The sequence below is a fragment of the Haemorhous mexicanus genome, chromosome 1 (genome assembly GCF_027477595.1).
Source record: "Haemorhous mexicanus isolate bHaeMex1 chromosome 1, bHaeMex1.pri, whole genome shotgun sequence".
NCBI classification, from domain to species: Eukaryota; Metazoa; Chordata; class Aves; order Passeriformes; family Fringillidae; genus Haemorhous; species Haemorhous mexicanus.
The window spans coordinates 102,222,634-102,240,125 of NC_082341.1; the positions used below are offsets into that span (position 1 = coordinate 102,222,634).

The 17,492-nt window shown below is 33.8% G+C and overlaps 1 protein-coding gene across 3 annotated transcripts in view; it reads left to right on the top strand.

The window, feature by feature from the left end:
- The window catches only part of RTTN (rotatin), a 78,225-nt gene that overhangs the window by 40,232 nt on the left and 20,501 nt on the right, over positions 1 to 17,492 (top strand). For all 3 annotated transcript variants that reach the window (XM_059857439.1, XM_059857456.1, XM_059857448.1), the window contains exons 32-39: positions 558 to 629; positions 4,078 to 4,270; positions 7,079 to 7,161; positions 13,231 to 13,339; positions 14,051 to 14,249; positions 15,248 to 15,338; positions 16,303 to 16,456; positions 16,612 to 16,749. In XM_059857439.1, coding sequence (XP_059713422.1) covers positions 558 to 629; positions 4,078 to 4,270; positions 7,079 to 7,161; positions 13,231 to 13,339; positions 14,051 to 14,249; positions 15,248 to 15,338; positions 16,303 to 16,456; positions 16,612 to 16,749 — 1,039 coding nt within the window. The remainder of the gene's footprint in view (positions 1 to 557; positions 630 to 4,077; positions 4,271 to 7,078; positions 7,162 to 13,230; positions 13,340 to 14,050; positions 14,250 to 15,247; positions 15,339 to 16,302; positions 16,457 to 16,611; positions 16,750 to 17,492) is intronic.

Here is a 17,492-nt window from a genome sequence, read left to right on the forward strand (position 1 = left end):
TGTGTGTGTATTTATAAAAAGGAAAATATTTTAAACATGTCTCTGTCCTAATGGGTTCACCACATTGTCCCAATTATTTTTTGATAATTAAAAACCCCAAAACATTGTCCCAATTATTTTTTGATAATTAAAAGCCCCAAAACATAAGGACAATGGAGTGACTGGTCATAAACAGTTACCTAGGTTTTTCTGTTCAGGATTTTTTCCCCTAGTACTTGTAATGCTTGTTCTGTATGATTGTCTGTACTGGAACAGTGATGAAAGTATTTTAGAAATACATTTGTTTCCTTGTCGTTTCTATCCCATCTTTTCCTTGTCTTTTTTTATACCAGCCTGCTTTTTTGCCATGCTCTAATGACGTCTCTTGTAAGTGAAGTTTGAAGGCTTTGAAGTTATATCCTTCTAATTATTTTTTCCCAGCATGAACATGAGAATTCTGTGTATTTCAGCATATATCTGAAGCAGTGGAATGATGTGTAGACAGTACTCTTCAATCTTATGTGTTTTTTTGAACTGTGATGGCTAGATGGCAATATTGATGCTTTAATTTCTTTCAGGCTGCTTTTATTCTACAAAATCTACTTGTGATTCCAATCCCTACAGAAGACACAAAAGATTGTATTTGGCAAGTGAGTGACTATTACATTTGATAACAAAAGTCATGGTGTTGCAGAGAGATGTAATTTTATATGAAAAGTTGTTTCAGAATACCTATAAAATATGAACTTAAAAAATTACATGTCTAAGGTTACATTTTGGACAGAGAAATAAATAAATAGACAAACTTCTCTCAAATTTTCGGCAAGCTCAATAAAGCAACCAAATTTAGATTACATATATGTTGCATTTCATGAATGTAGTATCTCTGTAGTATCTCTTGTTTACTTATATGGTATATTGTTAATGTTTTCGGATAGAAATTGATAATTTATTTTACTCACACTTGGAATGCAAGTAAAACATGATTTGAGGGGCATGCGGAAGTGGAAATTCTGTTAATGTGATGTTTATAAAATGGTTTGAAAGAGAGATGAAGCAGTTTGTCACATAGGTCAATTTAAATGCTTCTTGAAGACAACTACTTTCTCAAAGCAAAGTGAACTAGACCAGGTTGCTCAGGGCTGTTTCCAGTTGAATTTTGAATTTCTCGAAGAATAGAGACTCCACAGTGTCTCTGGGCAACTTCTTCTCATGTTTGGCTACCCTCAGATAGAAAGTTTTTTTCTTAGGTTTAAATAGAATTTTCTGTATTTTAGTTTTTGCTCAATGCCTTTTCTTCTGTCACTGGATACCAGTGAGAGGAGTCTATCTATCTTTACCTTCTCTTATCAGACATTTTTTAAATTGATAAGATGCCCTGGAGACTTTTATAGTTCTGTTCTTGAGTCAGTCATCTTATTTTACTCTCAGCAAGTCTAGTTCATTGTACATCAGGATGTTTGGATCTTAGCTTGCAATTTTTAAATTTTTGTGACCTTCATATCTGTTTTTAATGTCTGTCTTGCTCCTTTCAGTGTGTGAGATTACCTATATGGGAACAGTGTATATTAGTTTTTGAAGAAATTTGCAGATACAGCAATATTATTTTTAATCTGTTCCTTTCTGCAGAAGATCAAGTTAGTGCTGAAAGGCATTCCAGCTGTTTTACTAGGATAAGTTATCTATGATTCAGCTGCACCCAAAATTGATTATGCTATTTCTTATGAATTGTACAGCATGTCTCATCTGTTCTTTACATGTAATCATAAAAGAGGATGTGGAAGGAATTTTACACATCTGACCCTTGTTTCAGTCTTGCTTCTTCTTATTTATCAATATAAATAGTAATTGTCTAAATTCATAATAGTGGGGGGTAACAAGAGGGCAGCCATTGTAGCTTGTCAATATAGACTCTATTAAAAGTTGCCTTTTAGCCTTTTATAAAAAAATTCAGTTACTATGGTGAGGTGACAAAAATTGAATCCAGTTGCACAATTCTGGATGAATTCCAGTGCAATTGAAAGAAGCTTTGAGTCAATGTGATTTTTATTAAGAACTTCATTTAATGGAAATTGCTCATCACTTAAAAAGTGTTCATGCTGAAAGATGTTATCAAACAACACTTCATGGTTACTGGTAAATTAAAACTGTTCAAAATAAAAACAACAATTAAAACTGTAACATACCACCAGGATAAAATTTTATATTTCAGAGTACCTCTTTTCCCTTGCACTGAATAAGGTGATTTTTCTGTTTCCTTTGGTGCCAGGAAAAAAATGAGGGCTATTAAATGGATCTTGGTGAATAGTAGGAATACTATGCCATAGCCAAATTAGGACATTACCATTTTATTTCTTAGGCAAATAGGACTGGAAAAAGAAATATAAATAGAGTTTGTAGGCCAGTATCTTCATGAGGATGTCTCTAGTGTTACTTTTGTCTAGTTGGTCTGCTTTATAATATTTCATTTTGATATGTCACTTTAAAAATTTCCTACGCTGCTCTTTAGTCATGAGTAAAGTCAAGCTGTGGAAAGTACTCCAAGAGTGCAGCAGACTGTGTTGTATTAAGATTGCTGAAGTCAAGCACTCTGTCAATGTAATTGATGAGAAACTTTTTCAAGGCCCCCCATTGTACAATAAAGTATCTGGCATGGCTTTTGAAACTGGCAAAGACAATCCTGGGCAGTAAAATTTGGACTAAATTTATCAGTATTTCCTAAGTTTGCACTTGCTGTAGTCAATATGGTCTAAGTCTATTGATGACTGTATGAGTAGAGTTTTATAATTCATCATAAATAGTGTCCTTGAAGTGCTACTTTCTGCCTCAAACTGTTCATCATATCTCCTTCTCCACTAGTTGGTGTAAAAGGCAAATAGTGAAAATAGTTTCTGTATTACAGAAATCAAAAAAGAATGAAAGTAACAATCTAAAATTTTGGCAATAACTTATCTTGTAATATAAAATAGTCTTACTGCTTCTACTGTATCTGGTTTTGGGTTTAGTTGTTTTTTTATTGGGAAATAAACTTGTATCCAGTAGAACTTAAGTGTTTGAGAGACAGTCCCTTGAGGATAGATAGTGTTTTCAAATTACTTATTTTCAGTTAATCCAGCTCTACTCTCTCCTGACTGCCAAAGAAAGTTTCTAATTAGCACTGAAAGTTTTTCTTTCCATAATTTTAACTAATTTATTTTTTAACTACTGCAGGATACCCTCTAAAATTGCCTTTCTGAATGTAGTTGATTTGAATTTTTGAGTTCTTCTGCCTTCTTTGCATTTATAATTTTTATGGTCAGTCTAAACCAGTTTATGCGTAGCTTAATAAAACTTTTTAGTTTTTGTTTTAACATGGAAGACAACAATGAAACATTTAACAAAGGTAGTCAACTTAAACTGTTAAGTCAACTTAAACAGTTAGGTTTATTACCAATAAACTAAGTTTACTGGTAGTAAACTTAACTGTTTATTTTAAATATGACTAGAATCCATTATCTTAAGGTATAAATCCACTACTCTAGGAAGTTTTCCCCAATGTCAGTATTTAAAAAGAAATAATTGAAAATCATACTTCAAAGAGAATTTTTCTTGGTTATGTCTTGCCTTCTAAAGTAATCTTTTTTCCTAGAAGATTGACATAGCTAGATGTAGCATAATGACAGTATACTTTAGGGCAGGAGGACTTTTTCAGGATATTTAGTCTTATCTAAGTGTTGTTTTTGCCTAAAGAAAACTTTTTCATTGCTTAATATCTGTAAGTAGATATAAATGAGACATTAAAATTGTAAAGTCTACTGATACATTTACTGTCTTGAAGCCGCTCATTTACAGCTTTTCATGAGTTCTTACTTAACTGTTAACACACTTCTCAGGAGATAAATAGCTGCTTGATTTTGCTAAGTCATGACAGCTTTTGTAAAATATGATTTAGCTCAATGTTAAAATCTGCATTTCATTTTTGGAATTTATTAGTTACAGCCTGCAAACCAGTGTACACACATATACACGGCATTAGCCTTAGTTAGGGTGGGTTTTTCTGAAAGTTTATTCTATGTAAAACATTTCTTTAATGTGATGTCTGTGAATTCATGTCTTTAGGGTCCTTGTGTGCATGATGAAGAGTCTGGCCTCTCTCAGACAGGAATACCTGCTCTTCAAGCCCTTTTGTATCACTGCCAGTTCTATGAACATGTGAATCAGATGGTGAAACACTGTTACCTGGGATGTTACATGTTCGATTTGAATTCTTGCAAGGAAGACAAGCTCAACATAGAAAAAGGTGGTATAACTGGTAGGTGATGTTGATGTAATCTTCTGGTATTTGAAACCTACTTAAATAAAGTGTTGTTTTGAGTAACTTACCTCCAATAATTCTTAATAAGAGGGGAATGGAATGTATATAAACACTGCATTTAAGTATGTTGTGAAGCCAAAAGATTGCTGTGAAGATTTAAGTAGTTAATCTCTAGTTTAACGTAGCTCAGAAAAAGTTCAGAGCTGTTACTTACATCTTCAGAAAGTTGAAAATGGAAAAGACGTAATTGGTTCTGCAGTAAATTTTCTTGCAAAATGTTGTGGGTAAATTATTTTAACAATTTCCATTTTATGACATCCAGTCAACTTTCATGAAAAGAAAATTTGGGAAAAAGAAATACATTAACTTTCCTTAGATTTCTGTTTCTTGATGTGTTCAGCTTCAAAGTTACATGAGCAGGAATCGACTCTAATAATCTGCATTCTAAGACATTCAGATATAATTTAATTCCTAGACTGATGAAAGGTAATACTCAGATTGGGTTTATTTGTTTATTTTTAATCTGTATTCCCTTGGAATATCTCAGATCAAACTTTTATATTTACTGATCCTTTATTGAGCAATATTTCTAAGGCTCACTGTAATGCATTGTGGGAACACTTCCTTTTCCAAATATATCTGATGATCCTAAGTTTAGATAGCTAGGGGATTTTTCAGAGATGAATTAGTAAAAGCTTTTATGGGGTAGAAAATTAATGAGGGATTTTTTTTCTTTCCTTAGCTATTTTTGTGGGCCAGAGTTTCCATATTTCCATCTTTTAAGGCTGCTGATTTAAATAGTTCTTTTTAAGTTCGTGTCATGGGTGAAGAGGGAGCTTTAGAGGAAGTTGTTTAGAGAAGCCCTCCCACTGAGTCACAAGGTGCAGGAAGGATCCCCTTGCTCTTTAAATGTCTTCTTAGAGAGGAGCCTGGCTGCAGCTGGATTCAAACCTAGACCCAGATTTTTTAATACTTTTAATCTTAGGAATTGTAGAGATGTGTTTGAACCTTTGTCTAACTTTATGTTGTGGGATTAAGGTTGGCAAACCAGATATATTTATATGAAAATTAATTACTTTCTATGATAAATGACTAGACAAAAAGATTATAATCAGCCTTATTTACTACACAGTATAGAAGCTAAAACAGCTATTGTAGTTTCGTGTACTATATCAAAGGAATTATATTAAAGCAACTATATTAAAGCTGGCAAAAAAGCAATTATTAAGTAGAGATTGATGTTACTCACCCATACCAATGACCCTGGCAAATCTTTTGCTCAGCCTGGAGTGACCATGAGCAGTATCCCCGCCCCAGGGAGAAATCTCCACGCACACTCCAAGGGGTATTTTAGAAAACCTGCTGTTTGCAAGTGGGACTGGACTTTCAGAGTTTAAAGTGATTGACTGTCACTCACATGCTCAGGCCAGCTGGGCCTCAGGATTTTTGGATAAGAAGTGGCAGACATGATAAAAGTATCCTTTAGCTCTCTATCAGGATGTTTAACTTTTGGGGTTGCTGAGTCAGGCTGGTTTAGTATAATTCAACACCAAAAGCAGCATGACACCCCTCTCAGTTCACCACTTACAGCTTTGCAATATAAAGTATTGTTTGAGGTGTTTTGCACTTTCCAGGCCAAGCATCCTGCTGGATTCTACATTTGATAAAGCTGTTCCAGAGGCATGAACAGAAGAGGAATGTTACTTCCCTAGCTAAGTTATGACTTTATGACAGACCCAAGGAAAAGGAGCATTCTTAGTTAACTAACTGAGAGACATACCTCACCAGTACACAAAATTCCAGCCATAAAAGTCCTCAATTTCTTCAGTGTCTGCTTTTTTTTTATCTAAAAGTGTAATTTTTCAATCCAACCCATTTTACTGCTCCCATGGTCCTCTAATATGTGCCTTTTGGTAGTTCTGTTAGCTCCTGCAATATTGTATCTAAGAGTAACTGAAAATGTAGAATGGTAAAACTATTCAGTGAGCAATTGAGATACATTTTATTCAGTCTTTGCAAAGCAAAGCCAGAAAGTACAGTATTTCAGGAATAAGAAATAATATTTTTGTTTCCTTAGAAAGGGGAGAACAGGACCTAAGCCTTATTGGGCTTTTCCCTATGTAGTTTTCTCATATTTTTTAGGAAAGTATAAAAGTCTTCTTCAATGTAATGTTAAAAATAAGATAGTTCAGTTTAGTGATTTCTGAGGACACACAGAGGACATCTACTTTTGTAGGTTTGCACTCACAAACTGTGAAGTCTAACTTTATTCTTTGTTATTTTCTTTTTTAAGTATATGACAGCTTCAACAGTATTGCTGACAGATTTGTGCTATAACATTTTTGGCACTTTTTATTCTGAAATAGATTTACATAGTAATTCTGCCTTTGTTGTATTTATGAATATGGGTCCTCTTGAAACTATTTCTCTTAAAATGAGAATTTGAAGTTTTTGGAAGAGAAGGACATCAGTTTATTTTGTGTTCTTTGAGACCCTAGTATAGTACTTCAATACTTTTGTACTCTTGCATTTTAACTAAAATGAAATCTGAACTATTTGAAATGACTGAAGGCTATGCAACTGCAGTTTGAGTGTACTTTTTCCAAACTACTTTATGTTGCACTGAAAATTTTTTATTTCAGTTTATTCAGGGAATTTGATGTGTAAGATTTCATAGATACAATGTGTGAAAGCTTGTGTTCTGAGATCTTCAGAAGGATAGCTGTGGTTGGTGATTTTTTCACCAAAATAGTCCTTTAAAAAGCTTGTTACACTAATTTTGATTATTATTTTTTTGCCCTACAGATTTTGATGATTCTCTCAATCTTTGGAAGGCTCCACCTAGTCAGAGAAAATCTTCACATTCTCACTCAACATCTGAAACTATGGTAACTTGCAGAGTAATTATTAATTTTAAATATAAAGTTGCTTGTGAACTGCTTTCAAGAAAATTAGCTCTCTTAAAATTGTTTAAAAAAACTCCAGCAAAACTCAAAACCTGAAATCAGTCAGAAATTAGCTGTGAAATTAAATTGAAATTTGCTCCAGTATAGCTTTAATATGCTGAAAAAAACCCTTTTGTGATTCTTAACCTGAGTAAAAATAAAGTAGCTTGCCTTGTCTGGCTAAATGCATAAGGCAGTATTGAATTCTATAGCTTCCCACAACAAGACATATTCTCTAGAGATTACTCTGTAATTGGCTTTATTGACAAAATGCAGTTGTCTCCATTTCTGGTTGTCACTTCTGTTGCTTTTATCCAAATTGTCTGTTCAGAGTGAACCTGTGTTTACACAACACAGCTACAGAATTGGATCAATCAAAGCCACATAAATACATTGGGTATTCTGTGCCACAATAAACTCTAGATTCTGAAAATGCTTTTGTAGAATTTAAAAGTGGCACGAGTGCTTGCAGACATGGAAAATGGAAAGCAGGTGGCTGCTTGAAAAATTTGTTTCTGACTTTGGCAATATAAAGCTGTGCACATGTGCCATCTTTCAAGATGGCAAATGCAGAGGAGAAAATGAAAGACATTCTTTCAGTTCCAGAGTAGATTTGCAATATTAGTTCAGGCTGTGGAGGCCTGAACATTCATTAGTTATCTGATAAAAATCATTTATTTTTCAAAGGCTGCAGTATAGATCCAAGAAAACTGATATGTTGCACTGAAATTTATTTTTTAGTTTCATATTCAAAAATTTTTCATTTATGAATGACCATCTAATCTATTACTGAATCCAGAATATCATTGTTTAGGAGTTTCTTTTCTCTTAAACAGATGCATGTGTGGATGTGACAAAGGCTGCTAAATCACAAGGTCCTTTATTTTTTTCTTGACAAAAATTTCTGTGCTCAGTTTTGCTGTGGAACGTGGTAAAAATAAAAACAGAAAGCCAGTATCGAAATTTTGTCTCTAAAGTATTACACAAGTATAATTTTCATGTTCTTTTGATTCTCTGTTATAAATTTATTGCTGTCTAGTACTGATAATGTTATCTTCCATGTTTTTAATGATTGAGGAAAAAGTGTACTTCAGTTGTAAACTGATTTCTCATTTTCAGAAATTTTATTAATTAATTTTATTTTCATTGATGAAGAACTACAACCCCCAGCCCCTTAGGGTTATTTTATAAACAAATATTCAAATTTGAAGATCAAAACTAAAATAAATGAAAGTGCATGTAAATCAGGAAGTACATGCAATCATGACTGCTCCTTGAAAAACATTTACATAAGAATCTCAGATTTTTTGAAAAGCAGTTATTCCCAGATGACTTTTTACTGAATAAATTGAATGCCACTTACTTAGAGGAATGAAAATTGACCAAATTTCATCTTGTTTTGTTCACATTACTTGAAGACAAAATTAAACTGCAGCAATTCTTATTAGGGCTTGGTGTCTAATCTACTTAAAATTGTGCCTGAGTTTTTATGAAGAATTGGACAAGTTCATAACACTAAATTTCTGCAGCTTCAGTAGTTAACAAAAGAGAAAAAGGAAAAAATAATGTGGAATCTACTAGATCAAATTATCATATTTATATATGTAAAATGGCAACATAGTTTAACACAAAGACTTAGCTCTACTATTCCATTCAGCAGACACACAACTAATTATTAATTAACAGTGGAGCTGTTAATTAACAGTGGAGCTACTAAGCTACACTAATTTATATCAGTCTTCCACATATTTTAGACTTCATATTTGCTAAGATTAGGCTCTTACAGCTAACCATGTCAGTTTTATAGTAGTTTGTGTTTTGTTTTGTTTTCCTTCTTTCCCTGACCTGTACGAAGATTCTTAGTCACACTAAGACTTTGATTGTCATTTCTGGAAGTTAGTTTAATTTCCATTTATCCTTCATGGGCATTTTTAGCAGCTGTAAACTTTATTTAGTTTTTGGGGTTTTTTTATTTACTAAGTTTCTTACCTTTAAAAAATGCCAGTGCTGACATGACATACTGAAAATTTCCAAGCAGCAAGATGTAGAGGTCTGATGTTCCAATGCCACTATCAATTAAGAGAAAAAAGGTGGATGAGCCTAACTTTGATGGAGGCTGATTGTAGACTGTATTTCAGAGGGCAGTTACCTGAAGTGTGTATCTAGTGACGTTAGGAAATACTTCTGAAAACTTGTCCTGAAATCTCAGGCATTTCTAATTTAGTCCTACATAACTTCAAATTTTTGGGTCACAGTTCGGCCCAATTTCTGTTTTGATGTATGAGTAAAAAAATATATTTATGGAGTCATTACAAAAAGTTTGTAGAAGTTTATTGCTAAATGTTGGATGTTGATGGTGCTGGGAGGATGCCGTTATTCCAAGGCCACCAGATGGCGTGCTTTCCCCATCACAGATGGAAAGGACTCTGCAGGTCTCACCGAAGGGACAAATGTGTTTTAGTCGTGTGGCACAGATTTGATGAAAACACCCACAAATACTTGAGAACGAGCAATCAAACCAAGTAGAATTGCTTTTATTGAAAACTCTTCTCTCAGATTTTAATAACATTAAAAAAAAATTGATCTAGATATGTCCATATTCTTTCCTATTCCTAACATTCTGTTAGTTTTCTCCTCTTCCAGATTTCATGTAACCAGTACTTTTTTTGAGCTGTCTGCTATCATGAGCTGATTTCACATAGAGCCATATGACCATAATTGAAAGTTGCAACTAAATTACTTTTCGGCTTCATCTTTTTTCCTCCATCCCCAATTATTTTTCCCAAATTTGGAGAAAGAAAATTGATATAAGTAAAAAGAGAGTCAGGAGTTTGCAGAGACCATAAGTTAAATTTTGTTTGTTTTATAGAGTAAAGAATAGTTGTGTGGGGATGAAATCAATGATTCAGTGTAATAGAAAAAGACAGCAGAACTGGATTGTCTGTACTGTGTTAACTCGTACGAGCTGTATTTTGTGTCTTTAATATCCCAGTGGATTACAGATTTTGTCAAATTTATCCTTATTTTTCTGTGAACTGGAATGTGGATAGTACAAAAAGGCTATCATTCTGAGATGATTAATAATCTTGGTCTTTTATGGAATGAATAGTTTAAATGTTAACCCAGGTTATCATAAGAGGAGACAAATCCTTACTCTTGTTTTAACCAACATGTTTGGTTTGTGTTTCGTAGATACGATAAGAGATCACCAATTTGCATGGAGATACTGACTTGCTTTACACTGCATAAATATGCTAGGGCTGTTCTGTGTCCAGGAAATTTTAGCAAAATGAGCAGTTATTTAAAAACTTGAGCTAAAAATGATCTAAAGACCTACATACATCTCCCAGACAGCTTTAAGTCATGGCCATTCTTTCCTATGAAATCTTCTTGCTATTTTCTATAAAAATGTGTGCTTTATTTTCTGGAACTGTGGTTACCAGAGTGCTATACTGTTAAGTGATTTAAACCTTTGAAAAGGGAACTGAATACAATTAATCACTGCAAGCCTATTAAAGCAATGCCAGAGGGATTTTTGTACTAGAGGTTAAGAAAAGACCTTTTATTCCTATCTAGTAGATAAATGGCAAAACCCTCACATTTCTCCTGTGTTTCCACTCTGACAATTTTTGTATTCTTTTGAATTAGTTCTAATCTGCAGTTGTCATCTCCCTCTCCACACACACAGAACCTTTTCCCCTATTGCACCCCCTTCCAAAGTTTCTCTGCTCAGCAACACAATGCTTCATTGCTCCCAGGAACAATATGGTAACAGTAGTAAATATCCTTTACTAAATACTGTGTGCCAAACTTCCAGTTCATCCGTATCAAAGGTGATTCATAGAAGTGGTAAAATCTTTTTTTTTTCTCCCTGGAAGGCAGAATAGTGTGGAAACAACTTCATTGTGTTACTGTATGTTTTCTGTTATGACAGCAGAAATTTTGGGGTTTAACCTATTTCCCACGGTGATGCAATTATCAATAATGTTCCATCAGTGCAGGAAGATGATATTTTTCTAACCTGATAAAGCTTTTGCTGATTTTTTAAAATTTTTTTTTTAACATCACTGAGAACTATTTATTTTCTTGCCCAAAGTATTTGGAGAGTCTTAGAAGAGAGAAAGAACAGTTGTATGAGGTAGCTGACACTTTTTACTAATATGTGAAAGGCTGTATAATTCAAAGTCATATCTGTAAGATGACTCTCAATATAGTTAAAGTCCTTTTTTTAAAGTTAAAGTAAAACCCCCAAGGGTTTTACTTGTTTCAGAAGAGCCATATGGACTAATAGAAAATCCATTTTGGGTTTGTACTATTTAAGGAAAAGTGTTCTGGTTTTTCTCACCTATTAGAATGCTTGTAATTGACGTGTAGTGCTGAAAAAATGCAGAACTTGCCATGTGTCATGATAGATTAGCTTAATATAAATAATGGATTTTACTAATTATTTAAATTAGCAAGCATAGAACTTCAAGTAACTTTTTTTAAATTGGCAAATATGCTTTTTAGTTGTGCAATCAAAATAGGATTTGAATTTCAGTCACTCAGTACAGCTTGGTACTGCATTTTGCTAAAAAGAAAATAATTTAGCCAAGCATTGTCTTAGCGTTTATGTGATCCAAGCTCTATGTGTTTTGGACACTCTGTGTGCTCTATATGCTCTGTCTATGTACTCAATATTTTGGATACTCTGTGTGCTCACTCTATGAGCTCTATGTGCTCCCTGTGTTTTAGACTCACCCCCAGATCTTACTATAGCTTGTTTTATGTGTTAAATAATCCTCTGGTTTTTCTAGAGGAATGACTGAGCAGACTTAAGAAGAAAGACTCGTGGTTTTAGGATGAACAGTAGTGGGAGACCAGAGGAAGATGCAGGAGAAAAGGAAGTTACAACGTGGAGGTTGCAAAGATACAATAGCTAGGAACAGAGTGATCTGTGATTTCCTTCCCTGCAGCCTTTTTGTCTGATAAGTCACTTTTATCATTTCCTTGCTTAAAAATATATTCCAACTGTTGGAAACCTTTGAGATATTTCAGTCTTCCTTAGAAAGCTCACTGTGAGGAAAATTCTAATAACACCCTGCTTCAAGTTGTAACTGTTGGGATTTCATTGGATTCTCCTATATTCTGTATTCTCTGCTTTATATAGTTACACTCTTGAAGAAAATTGTCTGATGTGACTATTCCATCTAGAAAATAAAAACCAGAATGAAAGAGTGACTTGACATGATAGATACTTGTCCTATGCTCTGAAACAGGTTACAGGTCTTGTGTTTCAAAAGCACATCACTTAGGTGGATTCTGGGTCTTCTTATCTAAGGCTTGTGGTTTTAAACACAGTAGCAAGAGCAGTAGGAGCTTTTGAAATCACACAACGTTCATAATGTAAATAATGGGTAGGAGGAGCATGGTATTCTGTCAGTAAAGTTATCTACTGTCATTTAAACATCTCAAATCTTCATTATGAAATGAATACATTTAAGGATCACAGGATTAAGTTTAAGAGAAGTACCCAGAGTTCAGAAGATTCAGGGATGTCAACTTTGACTGATGACAAATGCACTTGTGATATTTTTATCTGAGTGTGTTCTGGTACAAAGGGACAAGTGCTGATGTTCTCAGTAGAGCAAATAGTCCATGAAAAATTTGAGTTTAAATGCTTCAGTAATGTCTTTCTATCTTTATCCAAATGTAGGTTGAGTCAATTATATGGATGAAAAAGAAGGATGAAGTGAATGAATTTCCAGTAGCATGGGCATTGATCAGTTTTTGACTGAAGTGTTTCAGACTGTTCATATTGCCCATCTTTTAATAGTTTCAACTGTTGGGTTCTATATCATATATATGCACACACATAGTGGATGAAATCAAATTGATTTTGAACAGTAATATTTACATCGTATCTGATTTTGTTGGTTATGATGTGTTGTTCCCCCTTCCCAAGCAGAATATAAATAAAAGACTAGTCTGTAAAAGCTGGAGTCAACTGGTTTCCTTTTTATGGCTTTCTAGATTCTGTCTGCATCACCATCACTGGGGAGTGTTACTGAGCTTCAGGCAACAGTTCCAAGTTCAGCCAGTTTTATTCCGGAAGCTGTGGTTGATCGGCTTATGGCACAAGGTAAGTCAAGCTTGAGTCTTGGTACCTGATGCTAAGTACAGTGTATTCACCTGCCCATATTTCAGTATTTGTCCTTGCTGTGCATTGTACAGCTTGCATGTTGCTGGAGCAGTTGTTGCTTCTAGTGGTTGTTTTCGAAGACAAGTATTAAACACTTCCTTTAGTATGAAATTTGACAGAAGCAAGGGAAAATGGTACCTCTTGAAATGTAACTCAAGACTTAGGTTCTCTTCTTGGTATCTGGTCATGCTTTCAACACATCATGGTAGAGGTGTCATATACATACATAGGAGTGTGTATGCACATACATGCACAAAGGTCTGTATATAATTATCTATATGTAGAAGCATAAAAATTAATATAAAAATATATTCATAATCATATATGTAGAGAGAGCTGATACAAATAAAAATATTTTTCTTTTAAATAAAGGACTGGTAATTTGTGTCTTTCCAAATTTGCTAGTTATCTTTATTTAATGCCTGGTAGAGGGAGCATTTTATTTGGGAACTATTTCCCGTATCTGATTTCATCTTTTTTCTTTCTTTTTTTTTTTTTTTTTTTTGCCATTCATTCCTGAATACACAATTTAAATATAGAGTGAACTTGGATGTTTTATGAAAAATACAAATAAACTTGGTTTATGTAACTGCTGTACTTTAATATTTTGGTTGTTTTGGGTTGTTTTTTTTTTTTTTCAATACACTCTAGGTCAAAGTGACACAACCATAACAGAATCTCCAAGTCAACATGATTCTCCCATGTCTGCTGGTCTGTCTAAACAGCGTGCTGTAGTCACGCCTGCCCTTTTGTCAGCTGTTTGCAGCCTTCTGCACAATCTGCTGGTTGTCATGCCTAAAGATACTGGAATTGCCCTTCAACAAACGCATTTGCTAACAACTCTCAGCAGGTATGAGATCGATAACTGTTGAACTACCAACAAGGTGTAGCAATAGACATTTAAAAAAATCTTTGAATGAGATCTACCCATGTTTCTTACTAAAACTGTTAAACATATTGATCACTTTTTGCTCCTGTAATGTTCTTTTTTTTTTTTTTACTAGAAAAATATAATCAATTGAAGAAATGAATCAGAACTTTTTTTTTTTTCACAGAATAGGTAGTCATATTGGTGATTCCATTTGTGGTGTATGTCTTATACAGGACTACTGTGTTCCTCTCATGATGTTTTAGGGTTTTGTCAGTATTTGGAATGGCAGATAATTTCAGCTCATTTTGTTTTTCTTCCTTGAATTGTATCAAATATTTTGAAGATGAGCCAAGGATTTGCACACTGAAAGAGAGTAAATAAAACTTGCCAAATTTGGATGAAGGATACGAGTATTTTACTTCCTTTTAAAAGGAGGAACCACTTCAAAGAAGTCTTCAGATTGTATGCCATGTTTCCATTTCCATTGTAGCAAATTCTTTTGTCTATAAAAAATGTTTGGAAATCCTGAAGTGTAGCATGAAAAATTAGTTCATTTTTTGGTAAAAGTTTTCAAGAGCGTTTGTAGTTGCTCTTCATAGTGCAATTAATGGAAAAAAGAAAACACAGACAAACAAACATAAAATTCCAACAACCCTGGTGTGAATATAGCTTATATTATTGCAGAGCTGTTTATTCTTCTAGAGGAAAGAAAATAAGAAATCAAATAGAAAAAATTGATTTTTGCCAGTGCAGTAGCAGCTATTGGAATTTATATTAGTCTCTAGCTATTTTGAAACAACGTACTGCTGCTGTAGTTGCCATAGCTCTAGACTTCCTTAAAATAGTGGGGTTTAGCAGTCAGTGCATCTTACTTTATTTCTACTTGGTTTATTTATATTATTCTCTTCTATGGAATGTTAAGTTAATAAACTGTTTAATTACTCAACCATATTTCTAACCAATATATTTTGTTTTAGTCTTGTAAGTGCAAATCTGGTTGAAAGATGCATCTTGGAACTGAAAGCTCCATTGGGTCATCGATGTCATATGGAACATATAAAAGCTCAGGTCAGAGAAGCATTTGTTACTTCCTAATTTTTTGAAGTTATGAATTGAATTATGTTAGCATAATTTATCTTCATTTACACAGTCCAGACACTGTTATAGGCTACATTCATGTGAATCTTTGTGCTTTTGACAAAGCTTAAGTGAAAATAAATCATTTTATTCAACACAGAAGAATTAATTTCTGTGTTAGGACTGTAATTGGAATGGCCGAACTGAAAATTAATTGTCTTTTAAAAGTATAGGCTAAATTTGGCCATTGAAGAAATTATGTAATAGAATATTTTGTATGTTACTGAAGTATGAGCCAGATATAGTTACTGGCACGTTTGATATTTACTGTCTCTAACAAACCTGGCTGCTTTGCTTTGTCTCTGATCCTGCAGACACATAGTTCTCAGCTGATTTTGATGTATGCAAACCATATAGGGTTACTGCTGACAGAGCTACCTTTTTATCAAATTTAACTCTGTATATACAATGTATAGAATATGCTTTTTCGTGACACAGCCATTTCGTAGCTTCTGCTGCTCTGCATTCAGATTTACTTAGGAGTAAGTTACTTTTCTAATTAAAGAAATGTGTTTCTGCAGAAAACTTATGAGAATAAATAAATAAATATGTCAGCTTCTGTTTTTAGGAAGATACTTGTATTCTTCAGTATTAATGACCATTTTTGTGTTTTTCTTCGTGACCTTCCAATGAGTATGCTGCTGTAAATGTAGCAAGAGTCATGACCTTCTCACAAGGAACTTTTGCTTTGCTGCTAGAAAATTTATTGCACATATGTGTTTCCAGACTAGGGATTCTGTTTCATCTTTTACAGTAAAAGTTAAGATAAACATTTTAAATTGATGTCCTATTATTTAAATGGTATGTATTAAAACATTATGAACGTGAGTAAACTTAAAATGTCGAAGGTGTAAATATATGGCTTTATTTCTTATCTTTCTAAAATATTTAACAGGTCTTGTTACTACTTCAGTACTTGTCATCTGTGTCCAGGCTTCTAAAGTCATGTTTATTGGTGGACTCTCATCTTGTAAGCCAGGATGAACTGCTGAAACCTCTCTTAGGGAATACCTTCAGGATTCTCACCATACATCCCAAAGCTGGCTTAGGTAATGAAGTACTTTGTTTCCTTTATAACCAGACAGTGGCAGGTCTTCATTAAGGTACCACCTTGAGGTAAATGGACAGGTGTGGTCAGACTCAGCTTTCCAGCTTTGGGTACATTTTCTAGTGGTTTGATTTTTTTTCTGTGTTATCTTTGCAGATCCTGAGTTAACCTCTGTACTTCATGAAACGTGGGTAGACTCTTTCAGCTTTCTAGCTACATTATTGTGGAAAAGTGGTCAGGTATCTTTTCCATCTGTGACAGCAGCCCTTGCAAATCACTGCACAGCAATAATTGGTAATGACTATTCCTGCATGGTTTTTTTTCCTAGCAACTAATAAACAAATAGAAAAGAGAATCATTGCTCTTTAGATGCTATTAAGTAATTACTAATGAGATACCCACAATGAAAACCAGTGTGTCCAGAGCTTGACTGACTTGCTTTGTTTTCTTCACATGTTTGGATAAATGATTTTAGTTGTAAACCTTAACCAAAAGTGGCATTTGCTAAATGATCCATTAGCACTTCATTTTTTTCCCTTCTTTCTTTTTAAATATCTTGCATACAAGGAAAGCAAAGTTTTGTAGGGAGATGAGAGATATAAAAATCCAAGATTATTATACAGGAGTTTGTTTTTTGTGTCTTAATTATTCTTACATTAGTTACTTGCGTAGTTAGGCAAGATTCTGTGACGTGCTTCAATACTGAAGAATGAACACAGTCCAGACAAGCTTGTGCATGTTAAGAGATCTACTGAACCCAAATCCAATTGCAAATAAAGCAGCTAATGCATACTGTTGGTTTTATGATGTAAGCTGTCGATAAAATGAGGAGAGGTCAAAAAATTACTGGACAATTGAGTGATTTGAGTGAAAGGGAGATTGCTTTATTGTTTTATTGTCAAATGAATGCAGAGCAATTAATTAATTCAATCATTATAAAACTCAAACATTTCTTTGATTATTTTGAAGACTTACAGGATGCATAGAATTTTTAGAATTCCTTGAACAGTGCACAGTGTAACTGCTTCTGGGTTCAT